Consider the following 13,995-nt stretch of genomic DNA (forward strand, 5'->3'; position numbering starts at 1 on the left):
TCAAGTCACACAGAATGCAAATTCTATTAGGAGGCAAACACGGCTGTCAATCAACTACTTTTAGGTGGTAATAATCTTGTGTGAAGTCTTATTTGAAACAAAAATACTTGATCTAAAGTGTAAACAGCAGCCGTGTCCGCAGATAAGAAATGTTTTTAAACTTTAACAAAGTCATCATTCTGATTCCTGCCTGTCAGTAATCTGAGTTCTTGCGAAAAACAAGTTTGAGAATGCTCCATCCCAGCAATTTAAACAATGACTGTAGGGAGAAGGTGCCAATACACCGCTCGGGGCTGGAGAAGCACTGAAACATGTTTAATTCTCAAAGGAAACATGCAATGGATGAGACGAAGCTTAAAATGGTGGCAAAACAGCGACCAATATAAAGTGGAAAAAGCTTCTTATTCTTGTTTCCAAAAAGGCATTACAGTATTGTCAAACATCAACTAGGAACACAAAGCAAAATACATTGGAGCCATAAAAAAATCCATCAACTTGAAGAAATCCAATAAATTATCATAAAACCCACTTGAAAGTGGCAGTATGGGAAGAGCTCCACAAATGCATGTCATTTAGCATTGGCAATCTTTTTGAATTATTTCATCTCATCATAATTACAGTCGGGTTCTACCTTGAAACGCCATTTCCAATCTCTTTCCTAGTTTGCTAAACAAGCCCCCTGCCAGCAGAGTAATTAGGCCACAGTACTCTTATTAGCTGCTCATCAAGTGAGAGATGTAAACACCCTGATGGGGCTCTGACGCTTTACATCAGATTGTAGATCTCCTCAGAGTGACCTGACATACTAACGGTTTGTCAGTGATGATCATGACGTGGCGAGACAGTCTCTCTTACAGATAATCAGAGGCTGGCAGCTTTTCGCATCCCCTACTAAACTAACTATACCTGTGAAAAGCACCGGGGTGACCATGTGAGTGAGCAAGCCAAGAGAAAATACTGGCTCAAACACCAGTGTTTGCAGGTGCTTGGCAGTCTGGAGGAGGAGTCCTTTGGCAGCTGTTAATTCTGAGTGCAGGGAAAAGGTGAAAGGGAGGTAATAGCAGCCAATCTTTTAATTGATGGAATCTCTGCAGAAAGGAGTCGGTGAGGTCAGTGCTGACGAATAGAAGTGTGAAAGAGTGTTTGCATGTGTCTAGACAAACTGGAGAGGCATTTTGTCTGGCTATAAGTGAGCAAATGACACAGAGACTCAACATCTCTCAATAATGGCCATTACCACTATTAAAGGGCAGTGAAAATCCACAGAGAGTGAGGAATAAGGCTGCTCCCTTAAAGTCGAAGATTTGAATCATCAGTTTGGAGACCCCTCAGTCGACTGAGATTCTTCAAGCAGTCAATTTCTTTTTGGTTTTAATTTTCAGTGTGAATCGTACGTCTGGGGACATTTCAGTCGCCAGACGTGGCTGCAGAGTAAGCACTCTTCGCTTTCAGGTTGCTCTCCCTTACAGGCAGCTGCAGACCCAGACCCAGACCCAGACCCAGGGTGAGTATGAGTAAGACAGGGGCAGCTGCCTGGACGAGGAGAGGCTCTGCCAAATAAGGCTCCCAGAGAATGTTATCTTTCGCTTTCAGCTTAGAGGTGATGAATTTACAGTTCACAGAAACTTAAAATTAAAGTCTCTGTTTTTTGTTTGATATCTAGTGTTGGCAAAAAAATGTTGCTGCACATTCCCGATGGGTCGTTAGCGTAGTTAGCACACAAAAATATTCAATATTCATATTGAACAACCATAGCCGATTCAACTGACATAATTCTGAGTTGGGTACAGCCTTAGTGAGGAAACCCCCGTTTCCGTCTCTCTATGCAAAAAAGAAACATCTCTGGTATCAAGATTTTTTGACACTTCAAACAGACTAGGACTTATGATGCCTCTAATCCTGCTGAGAACGCCATCCCTGGTGGGAGTATAGAGCGCTCCGCTAAATACAGTAAACTCACTCCCAGACATACAGCCATGCACGCATGCATTTATACACCACCACAGCCAGCACGACTGTGCTCCTTCATACACATCATGAATCAGATCTATCAGATGGATAGAAGAAGAAGAGCACAGAAACATTTAAGCAACATATACTTTCACCTTACTCAAAGAAACCCAACCCATCTACGCACATGAACACAAATGAAATAAATAAATGCAGCTAAACCCATTGCACTTCTGCCCTTATTGAGAGCTCTATAGATGTCCTGTGACAATATTAATAAAATTGTCTTCGCTCACTACCATCCACTCCTGATTAATACAAGGATGGGCTAAGTAGGGAGAAGGAAAATGTAAGAGTTGACATTCTATTAAAGAAAGGTATGCAAGAGGAGATGAGGGGAAAGAGAGCTGGAGGGGATGATCATCATACATGGCTGAGAGACTGGAGAAAATGGGAGAGGGAGGAAGGTTGAAAAAAGAGGAAAGAACCAGAGAAAAATAAGTAGTTGGAGAAAAGACGAGGATGTGAGCCAGAGGGGGAACGGTATGGAGGAGTAAATAAGGGGGAGAAATCCAACTGGGGAAACGGGACGTAGACAGGAGGATTCAACTGCAGTTGGGAGGGGGGTTTAAGTAAGTAAGAGAGAGAATGTGTGTGTGTGCACAGACACACACATGCAATAGCAAAGACCTGGGATGTGGCTGAATGCAGCAGCCATGCTAATGAGGGCTTGGGGAAGTATTCAGACGGCTGAGAGCAGGGCACTGTGAAAGCATCACTTGTGCTCATACTCAGCTCAGCTGCTGGCTTCACTCAGCACTCAGGAAACTCTGCAAGGCTGCTCTGAGTGTGACATGTGAATACAGAAGTTGCACAGAGAAGAGACAAGAACACCTTGGATTGTTTTGGTAATGCAAATATAAGCACCGTGTGTGTGATTAACTCGGGTGGTATTTACAAGCCGATCTTTGTTTCGGGGGCTTAAGTGCCTCGCTGACTACCTGCACTGTGCCGTTGCAATGTTTCCACTAACCAGATGTATCAGTAGGTAAACATTTCACAAAGACTCACAGGTCATCAGTGCAGTGTGTCATTTTGCTACTACAGTTTGCTTTGGTTGTGCATTGTGCAATGCCCTCTGCTCATGACACATCCTTAATTACAAAGTTCCACTCAAAACTGGTGAAAGGGCAGACTGGTTCTCTGTATAGCAGCAACTTTCCAAGAATCCTAAACGTTAAGATCCAGAGCTAATTTGGTGGAAAAAGAATATGAGTGATGCTCTCCTCTAATAGTGACTTCAACCATTAGAGCCCAATATTGTACTTTTTTTTTTTTCGTCTCCTCTGAGTGCTGCTGTAAAATGTTCATCAAGCCTGATGATATAGCCTCTTGCAGTTCGCACATGCTGTGTGTCCAGTTATGGTCTGGGACAGTTAACCTTGCTTGGTCAGCTACTATTGAGAGATGGCACGGCAGAGAGAGGGGCACTAGAGACTTCATCACAGGACTCTGGATATCTTTTCAAGGCAAACTAATAGAAAAGGTGAGTCACCATCTTTCAAACAGGAGCCAGCAGTACAGGTAGAAATGTCAATGATTCTTGTGGAGTTGCCCCCGTCTCCTCACTGCTGGCTGTAAGTGCCTTTTTTACAAAAATACGGGTACAACATCAAAGTTTGGTCACAGGGCAGCAGATCATTATTCTAATTTGCTAATTGAATCTCTTGAATAACAATGCCTTACATGACTTTTAGTACATTTCATATTCATGAGGGTCTCACTTCTTAAGTGTGTGGGTAGCTTTTACTTTATTTTGCATTCCCTAGCATTTAAGCTTTTGCTCGAGAGACGGTTTAGAGCACAGTCTAAACCAAAGCAAAAACTCTTCCTCCCTTTAACAACATACAGCCCACGAAATAAGCAAAAGGAAATGAGGCAATAACAGTGACAGAGCAGGATGTTGAACAAAAGGAATTCGCTGTGCTACGTGTTGGGTAATGTCCATGATATAAATGATGATCAGGAAGGTCAGGTCCCATCATTGGAAATGCCATGCAGTTCTGCTGAATTCCATTATACAGAGGCAGAGCCACTGTGCTGCTGCCGCCCAGGACTGACCTTTCAGGACGCATCACCCAGAGGAAATGCCAATTTCCAATATTTACTGACAAGGCAGCATTCTAATGTGCAACTGCCAGCAACCTGTTGGGGGGTGCCACAGGGCGGTGAGCACAGAGGTATTTTCTGATATGTTTTGTTTTCAGTCACTTCCTGTCATGAGAAAATTGATACTTCCACTGTTCTCAGATCCCAGTGGGGTCATTTTGACTGTTTCTGCTTGGTGTTCTCATTAAGGGGTTCTCTGTCTGTTGCTTTATCCTTGAGACTTTGGCCTGGTTATTGGAGAGCCGGAGACAGTACAACGAAAAAGGCTAAAAAGAATGCGTTTCTATTTCCAAAACTATACTGATAACTACACCTCAACCATATAAATCACTCCATATCATAACGTACTGACAGCCCAATTTGTTCTCCTGTCACAGTTAAAAGACAAGCTCAAACACAAAAACCTTCATTCAGGCAAGCTTCACTGTGTGGTGTTGTGGCTGGATTTTCATAGCTCAAAGGGAAGGAAACAAATCCCAAACCTTAGATCAGCCAACATGTTTCACCATGCCGCTTTATTGGTCTGACACACAAAACATCTACCGGGGGGAGGGGGATAAAAAAATCTGACATTTGTGTGCCTGTGTGTGGTAGACGGTTGTGGATAACTAACTGCGCCTAACCTGAGAAAGGACCTTCAGGACAAGAAGCCACCGGAAACCTTTATCTGCCTTTACACCTCAACACTGCCACAGGGGATGCAGGGATGCAGTGATATATACAGTAAACATATATATATATATATATATATATATATATATATATATATATATGCTACAGTGTGCTGACTGCCATGGGAAAAAATAAGTGTGACAGAGATCCATGGAAAAGTTTAAGGAGATACAGGAACCAAAGCACTGAAAAGAACATTTTGTTACTCGAGGTGGAAACTGAAGTAGTAGATGTGCCAACACAGGGATAGGAAATAATCGAGTCGGAGCTTAAATTCACAATAAATACACTGCAACATAAAACATGTTTAATATATTAAACATAACTTAAAAGTCTAAAACAGCAGTGGTGAATACAAAGGTGAGAAATGACTGAAAAGTGTAAAAGAAGACAGATGAGATGGCTTCAAAAGCACTGAGGAAAGTGATTTTTTTTTTTTAAATAATCTTGAAATTAAGACTGCTGGAAACAACCTTGAACAGAGCAGACGTCCTATATACGAGAAGACCTCTGATGAAGTTGAGTATGCTGATGCTTTCTGTGTGCACAGCCTAGTTAATGGGCTTTACAGTTAATGTGCTGTACATTAGATTTTGTCAGTCTGGTGCTGATTCTGTTAGTGTTGATGGCTAAATATAAATCTGCCATGGTCTACCAATATCAATCAGGATCCATTTCAGACATAATGATGATGGCCAGATCTCCCCTCCTCACTGCATCTGCTAAAAAGATGCTCCGTATTTGCGTGGGGCCAATTCAATCACACTGGCACTCTGGGAATGTTAATGTGACACCGAGGCAGACTGGGAGTCTGGGTATGACAGGAGAAAATCAAGCTGGGGGCAAGCCAAAAAGGCCGACTTTAGAGGTAACCACAGGGACCAATTAACTAGCCCTCATCACTTTTTAATGTTCATGCTGCACCTGTCAGTCCGGCATTTCACTCTGGCGCTTGTAAGCAAAACTGATAACTTAACACGGCTGCTACAGAATCGGTAAGTACCGACAGGCATGTTAAAACATTTATACATTAACGTTTTGACATTCAGACTTTGACTTTTATTTGGCCTGAAGGGTCCTTTGCTGCTTTTTGGCTCACTTGATACCAGACGGCTCCAAAACCCCAGATTTACAATTGCAGGTTGAAAGTCAAGGACTATAGCTAAGGCCTTCAAAAAGATATATTTAATAGCTATACACTATTTTGCCTGTCCAAATCGAAGCTATACAACCATCTAGTGTAGTCAAAAATATTAATGTATTCATATCGATTGTGAATATTTGAAACTGTTTCAATGATTTTAATTTTTCATGGTATTGCACTTTCTCACTCTCTCTTATTGTTAATAACTACAAGCCTTGTTATATTTATCTTTTAATTTAAAAAAATAATGTCAATTTTATCTCATGGCATCAAAAATGGGATTGTTTATCGACATTTTTCAAGGTAATGTATCAAAGTTAAAAATTCTATTATCTTGACAACACTACACCCACATCAATACAATGTTTGGCCGTTCTTTCTATGTTCCCCCCAAATGATTATCCACCTCTGGGAGCTCTTTGGTTCCCGACAGTGGCTGTCTTTAGGCCTTTAGGATTGACAAACAGCATTAAAATATTGAATTATCATGGGTAAATGCCTTTCAAAACAATCAATTGGGAGTTGATAAATTTTCTCAGCCAGCAAATAAGGTGGGCTTCACTTGGTTGGGCTGAACCGCAGTTGGCTGAGGGCTGACCCTTGAACTGCTGAGCTGAAATTTGTGGGCTCTCTTGGTGATTTTGCTTCTCCACTGCAGTAGGTAATTTACAACCCTGTCTGCTGTAAAGCGTCTGGGGCCAGAGCCGGGATTAGACTGTGACCAGCAACAGAGCCCATGGATCACCATAAATCTCCACTGATTGAATGCAAATTGGAAAAGTACACTATGTATGTCAGTATACATCATGAGAATAAAGCTCGCACAACACACACACACACACACACACACACACACACACACACACACACACACACACACTGCAAGCACATGCCCATTCTCTAAATATGCAAGTCCTATTTTATGTGCATGTGTTTGTATGTGTACATGCGAGTGTTTATGTGGTGAGCAGGCAAGCAGCAGAAATTTATGGACTACACAGTGGCTAACACATTTGCATTATAAATCTCAATTACATAGCATTATTTGTTTACCAGCCTGCTCAGATGGAATTCTCATAAGGTGCCCTGCAGAGAAGGGTCATAAATTCTTAATAAACTGCAGTGCAGACCTTTGTACGGCACTGACCTAAATCCTGCAGCTCATCTCTGCACTACACTCATTTCTTTAAACTTTAATGAGGCTCTATTACACATATTTAACTGTTTTGCAGAAACCCCAAACTAGACTGTGTCCACCTAAACATCTCAGCAGAACACTATATGTGTACGTAAGAAAACACGCCGTGACACAGTCTTGCGAAGGAATATGTGTGATAAGATGCTGTGCTATCTGTCTGGGACCATCTGCCGATGTGTTTTATATGAGGAGTAAACCCTCATAGGCCCTCCAGGCCAGAGGCACAGAGCACAAGTGATTAATATGCCTAGGTTAATGAGCAGTCCCAGCATTGCCTTTGCTCCTCTGACTCCGACAGTATGTGTGCATCCTGCTGCTGGAGTATGTAGACCATCCCAATGTGCCATGCCTTTGCTGTAAGTGGGCCTGTGGCATCTCCTGCTTTGTTAGATATATGGCCTAAATATAAACTGCCTGTGTAAATAAATAAATTTAAAAAAACTGCCACCTGGCAATTATATTGCTAATTAAAAGGCGAAGCACTCTTAATGGATTCATCTCTCAGGAGGGATGTTCCTCTCTCCATTCAAATGCACTCCCCCTTATTTCCACCTCTGCTATCTCTCCATCATTCTCCTCCCCACCCCGTGTCCATCCCTGGGAGCCATGGCTGATGTGTTACGGGTGAGTGTCGCCTGGTCTGCTAGTGTTTTGGTCTCTGCTGAGAGGGAAAGGCTAAGAGGGACAGCTGGATGGGTTCAGAGGCTGGAGGGGTCCTCACTCTTGGCAAAGACTTCTGTTCCAACAGCCAAAGCTCTTCATTTATTCATACTTTGAGTGCTTCAAACCCCAAAATCCCCTAATAGTGTGCACACACACACAAACATACATATACACAGAGGACGAGATAAAGAAACAAGTACCTACAAATAGTTGAGGACGGGAAAATAAAACATTCACACAAATCTAACACATCCGTACACATGTGCTTGTGAGAGAGGCAGGCCAGTCAACAGACGTGTTCATATGGAGGCGCACACATGCACACAAACACATACGCACAATCACACACCTGCACAGTTGCCCATCTGTTTTCTTTGGGGGATAACACTGTTTTCATTAAAGTGAATAAGCATCTTCAAAAGCGGCAGTGAGGCATAAAAAAGTCACTTTCCAGAACGGCTTATTCCCTGTTCAGATGATTCGGATGCAATTAGGTCAGAACAGATAAGATTTTTACTTTGTGATAGACATGGGCATGTAATATTATGGATCTGAGGTCACCTTAAATAAAATATCAGATGTGTGGGGCTCTTGAAGGCCAGCAGCTCATTATGTAGGACTATGAGGGAGAGATTTAAATGCAGATGTTGCCAGTATGTATCGGTGTAATTGAAACCCCTTGTCATGCACCAATGAGACAAAAGTACTTAATATATCTCTAACATCTCCTCTGAATGCGAGTACAATTTATTGAGAGATGTTTTCTAAGCTTTGGCTTTCTGTGCCAATATTTGTACACACAGAATATACAGCCACCCCAACACATCTCCGATCATGACACAAACAACTAGCAGAATAAAGATTTATCTTTACTTAAATCAATTATCACCACTGCCTTGTGTGGGCAAACCTGCACTGTTTAAAGACAAATGTTTAATTCTAGTGCTATCAAACAGATTTGTTATTAACCAATGCATACCATCACAATCCTTGTGTTGTAGTAAGCCACGAAACATTCGACTTGAATTAACTCATTACTCAAGAGACTTTATGCTGTTCCAGTGTTTTGCCAACAGCTCAGTAGAGATGTCAACAAAACCAAAGCAAAAGAGACTGACAATGCCTCCAATGTTATCAAAACTGAAATCTTACAGCAAACATCTAAAGCCAGTGTGTGCCTTCCTGGGCGACTGTTCTTGGTAAGAAATGGAAGAAATCCACAGCTGTTACATCTGAAACCACAAAGGCAACTGACGTCTTTATGGGAGAAGACCTCAATCTGACAACCATGTCTTGTTGCAAACATCACAAGTAAACTCTTCCATGATTTAACAACAAAATGTATACATATTGCAGACACCGAGGCTATAAGTCTCTGCCTAAGAGATGGCAAATGAACAAGTTGGGGGATAAATCATGTAGAGTGTCTCCCTGAGGAATGGTACAGTGCAAGTATTTAAGTGAAATATGAGGCCATGGATAATTGAATGTGTGTTTCCCAATGTCAAGGACCATAGTCTCTGGGGTACGGCAGAGATGTGGAGGGATGATGGAATCGGGAATTGGGGAGTGGGAGATGGAAGAACCAGAGTAACGGAGGGACTGTTTGATCCTGAAGGAAATTGGCAAAGGCTGGGAAGGGGTGGCTCATGAATAACACAAATCAGAGCAGTTGTTAACATCTGAAGTGATCTGTTGTGCTAGCCCTTCACTTGGATATGCTCCGAAACGTACAAATGAGGGAAAAAAAAAATACATAAATAATGAAATAAAAAAACAGGTGGGCAAATTAATCACATGTACTGGATGTTGGTCTGTTTCTATCTTTTTCTATACAGCTACTAAAGTAAGCAAAAGGAAAGTTTGCCTTCTATTTCGAGTCTTTAAATGCAGCTTACACACAGTGCTGTTAGGGACAACATTTAAAAACAAAAGGAAGGGGTGTCAAGATGCAATCAGTATGAAAGCTTTGCTTTTTTCAAACTCAGCCCGAGCACAACAGCACGCAGCAATGTCCGTTCCTTCAGCAACACTAGAGCAGAGAGCGAGTCGTGCATTTGGGTAATGAAAAACTTTACTCAACCCTTCACATGGTGTCAACTTGTGTACCATAGTCACAACATTCATGACTAAGTAGATGTTAAGTGTAACGTCTGAGGCGAATTAGCAATCCTCACAGTGATGCAATGCACGCACCCCTTGTTGATACAAAACTCATACTTGTGCTGAAAGGAGTAGGATTAGTGATGTGTGTGTCCATGTCTTCTAGCAAAGAAATTACACATAGGTTTGATTCTTTGAGCACATTCTGAGGTCATTCTGGGCCACCTGCCTAAACATGCCATTTTGCAATTAGTATTGAAACAGTATTAATTTCATGTCAAAATTTTAGTGACCAAAATTATTGCAGTTCTCGGAATATCGCAGTATGTTCTAAAATGTGCTGTAAATGTTCAGAAGTACTGATACACACTCTGAAATCGTTTCAGCAAGTTTTATTTTATCCTGGTGGTTAAGCAGCCTGTCTTTGAAATGCTTGCCCCTGTGTCTGTGTCACTGTACATGAGGACAAGGGACCAGTAGCATCACAGGGTTTGCCTGCTGCACGCCCACTCTGTAAACAACAAGGCTGGGAAATCTTCCGAGCTCTGTCACTGCCTTCCACCATGTTTTTATTGGCGCAAAACAAATCCACGCTGCATGCTGCGCCTGCATCTGGGAGACTGTTGCAAACTTTGATTGATGCTGGACAGTATTTAGCCTTTAGAGTTTTTCAAAGCGCAGTAGTCAAACGCGGTTTTAATGATAATTAAAATTTGTAATGTTAATACTAACTGTTGGGAATTTATCATGGTTTATCCTGAAACCAGCAACCGTTTAATCCCTATTGCAATTAGTGTTATGTCCAAAAGTTTGTGCTACAAATTTTCTGCTGCACTTGTTGCTAATTCATTGTGCCCCGACAGTATTGATGTGGTACAACGTGTTTCTAATTATACATCAGGGTCAGAAGCACAAAGGTGCAGTCTACATCAATCCCTTTGGGGTGGAGGTTCATTAACAACTTACATTGTCAGCGATGGTGCGGCCCAGCTTGTCCATTCGTGATCCTGCCTCTGCAATCTTCTTGGCGGCACTGATGACATCAGACGTATTCTTCAGTGGCCCTTTACCCCTGGGGAGAAAAAAAGTTGGAAAGATCAGTCACTGTTTCTGATCTGCTGCAGCCTCATTCAATATGCAGAAGGAGCATCTCGGTCATGAAGCAGCTGTTTGTTTTGGAGGGTTGTTCTTTTTGGTCAGAGGCATGTATGGATAGAGAAGCCTGACTAATGGGAATAGTTCAGGGAAGCGTCACAGAAATACATGCGTACGCTGGTGCACAAATGATTACACAGACACAAAACACTAACAGCCTGGCACCATATTGTTCAGTCAGAGATGAGCACGTTTTATAACCCATTAAATGCAAAGGGGCAGCATTCACTCTCAAGGCTGTCCTTAAAGATTGGGACCATGGCGCTGTACTATCAATTCTTTTGTAGCACCATTACCCCACTTACAAAAAAAGTGTGTTTAACTAGATTTTTTACTGTAATTTAAGCATACGTTATTTCTATCTATATCTACTCACACACACACACACTATCAAAATCAGGAATTCTAAGGAAACCCTGATTCACAGAGCCATCATATTATAGTGGTCACCAGTGCCATATGCCTTCTATCGCCACAGAAATTCTCAATTCAATCTACTTGGCCCCTTTTATTCAAGCAGCTTTGAGGGGTTTATTAGAGGGCTGAGGCGCAAATCCGACTGGTTTCGTGTCTGATGGCAGAGAAATGTTTTTGCCCTCAAACACGCTACACATGCACAGCAGCTCGTCATTGGAATAGTCATGTTCATCCAAGTATGGGACAAAGACAGAGAGCCAAAGAAAAGAGGAGATAATTGAGAGTGCAATTCAATTTAAAGACTTGGTCACTGTCCTAATGTTAAACATCCATCCTTGACCCTTCTAGAGCCAAACGAAGCCCGTCCCAACACAGGTCAGTCTAGCCCTGACCTGACCCACTGTAAAGCTTGTCAGCCATTTGTGGGGTTTTTTTCCTGCCCCCACAAGGGACTCTGGGACACAGTTGGCAAGAGGCACAAATTGGATTCAAAGCTGCTCTCTCCAGGCTAAAAAATGAGCCATCCAACCCAGAACAGATGGAATTTTGTGTTCTGTTCTCTCGCTTCCTCTTCCCTCCCCTCCCATCTCCAACCCTTCCCCTCTCTTGCTCTCCCTCTGCTGCTCTGCTGTAAACCAAGTCAGGGTCCTCGTGGAGGAGGCCACGCGTCAAAGCACAGACTGGAAGCTCCCCGGGGAAAAGTCAACCCCTGGAGACAGAGCTGGAGGCATTGTGGGCTACATGGAGTGTGTTTAATAGAGTGTTGCTAGTATAATGTTTAGTTTGCCTCAATAACAAACATCACATCACATTACATAAATACAGCAACCACTGATTTCCTTCCTAAAAAAATCCCTTGCCTTAGCCCCAAGAAATAAAGGGCCAGCTGCTAAATTCCTTCACCTCTGCCTAGATGGCCGAATAAGGGGAAAGCACAAAGAGCCCACGGAGATAGACAATGGAACCCCTGACAAAAGGACACCCTTGTAAGATTTACATAGTGGATTACATTCAGATCTTCAGATCCGGTGACAGTTGCAGACCTCCAGATGGGTGTAAGCCACATCGGACAGAGCACTCCAAAGCACAGAATGCTCAAAGACAGGTGGCGTCCAAATATGTTGCATGTTTCCGAGCCACACATGCCTTATTCATGAGTGCCGCCATACAGCCATAAGCGATGCGGGAGTCCACAAGAATCTCTCTAACTCGCTGCAGATTTGTCAGGAGAGAGGTCCAGAACAATTACCTCATGCAGCATTAACCTTGGCAGGGCTTTGTGCCAGCTCAAGGTTAAGGGGGGCAATCATTTGGGCCCGGCTGAATTAGCCAGTGACTGACCTTCCATGTGCTAGTGCCGCATGCGTGAGTCAAGGCATAATGTGAAGATATATATTCAGCCTGACAAACATCCATGTGTGGTCTCTCAGACACTCACACTGCCATGTCCAGACTGCAAATCTAAACTCTCACTGTGCCAAATAAGAAAAGTCACAATACTATCATCCATTAAATCATCAAACTCTCAGAGTAACTGCACTATTGACAACACAAAAGCCTTTTTCCACAGCTTTCTTTTGTAAACTGTGTCTAATGGCAATAACTGAGCATTGAAAACTATTACAGTAATCAATACTGAATTCTGGCCATATTGGCTTCACTAAGAACAAAGACATTAAAGTTTGACCTAAAATACTCTCTGTATTCAAAACTTGGCAACCCAGGATAAATATTACTCAGTAATATTGTTTTCAAAGTCTTAAAAACCTGAGATAAAAATTATGTTTCCTTTAGAATTCTATAATCAAACGCATTAAGTGAATGATGCAAACTTTTTCAAAGAACAAATAAAGTAATGATGTAAAATATGATGCAAGACCGGCTTCTTTGTGCACAAGAAACCAGGAGAAACACGTGAATAATGCTCATAAGCTCAAGACATCACATAGTTACAGTTGCTAGGTGACAGTCGCAAGTTAGCCATGCTGCATTAACAATACACATTTCATTTGAAAAAAACCTCAGCTGATGATGTCCAACTATGGAATGGCAGTCCAAATTAAAAACATCCATTTTTACAAGACGATTTAGAGTGGTGGTTTGTTATTAAATCCTTGATGAAATACGCAGGAAATAAGAGGCTTGGGGGTTTTTTATGGTTTAAAATCCAGCCACTGTCTACAAAAATGCCTGGTCAGTCATTCAATAGAAAACAGCATCAACCATAACATACCATAAAGTAGTCCACAGGTTACCTCTCTCTTAAAGGGACAGTTCTTTCCTCTGTCTTTGGTGCTATTTATCAGCGTAGACTGTTTTGGTGTGAGTTGCCGAGTGTTGGACATATTGGCCATAGAGTTGTCTGCCTTCTCTTCAATACAATGGAACTGGATGGCACTTGGTTTCTGGTGCTCAAAGCATAAAAAAAAATCATTTGAAAAAACTCAAGAGCAATGTCTCTTTCCAAAAATCATGACCTGGTTACTCAAGATAATCCACAGACCTTGGTGTAAGCAGGAACCAT

At 42.1% G+C, this 13,995-nt stretch overlaps 1 protein-coding gene across 2 annotated transcripts in view; it reads right to left on the reverse strand.

The window, feature by feature from the left end:
- ctnna1 (catenin (cadherin-associated protein), alpha 1) overlaps positions 1-13,995 on the reverse strand; it is an 89,365-nt gene that overhangs the window by 3,340 nt on the left and 72,030 nt on the right. For both annotated transcript variants that reach the window (XM_033632514.2, XM_033632513.2), the window contains exon 16: positions 10,866-10,971. In XM_033632514.2, coding sequence (XP_033488405.2) covers positions 10,866-10,971 — 106 coding nt within the window. The remainder of the gene's footprint in view (positions 1-10,865; positions 10,972-13,995) is intronic.

Source organism: Epinephelus lanceolatus, chromosome 7 (assembly GCF_041903045.1).
Source record: "Epinephelus lanceolatus isolate andai-2023 chromosome 7, ASM4190304v1, whole genome shotgun sequence".
Lineage (NCBI taxonomy): Eukaryota > Metazoa > Chordata > Actinopteri > Perciformes > Serranidae > Epinephelus > Epinephelus lanceolatus.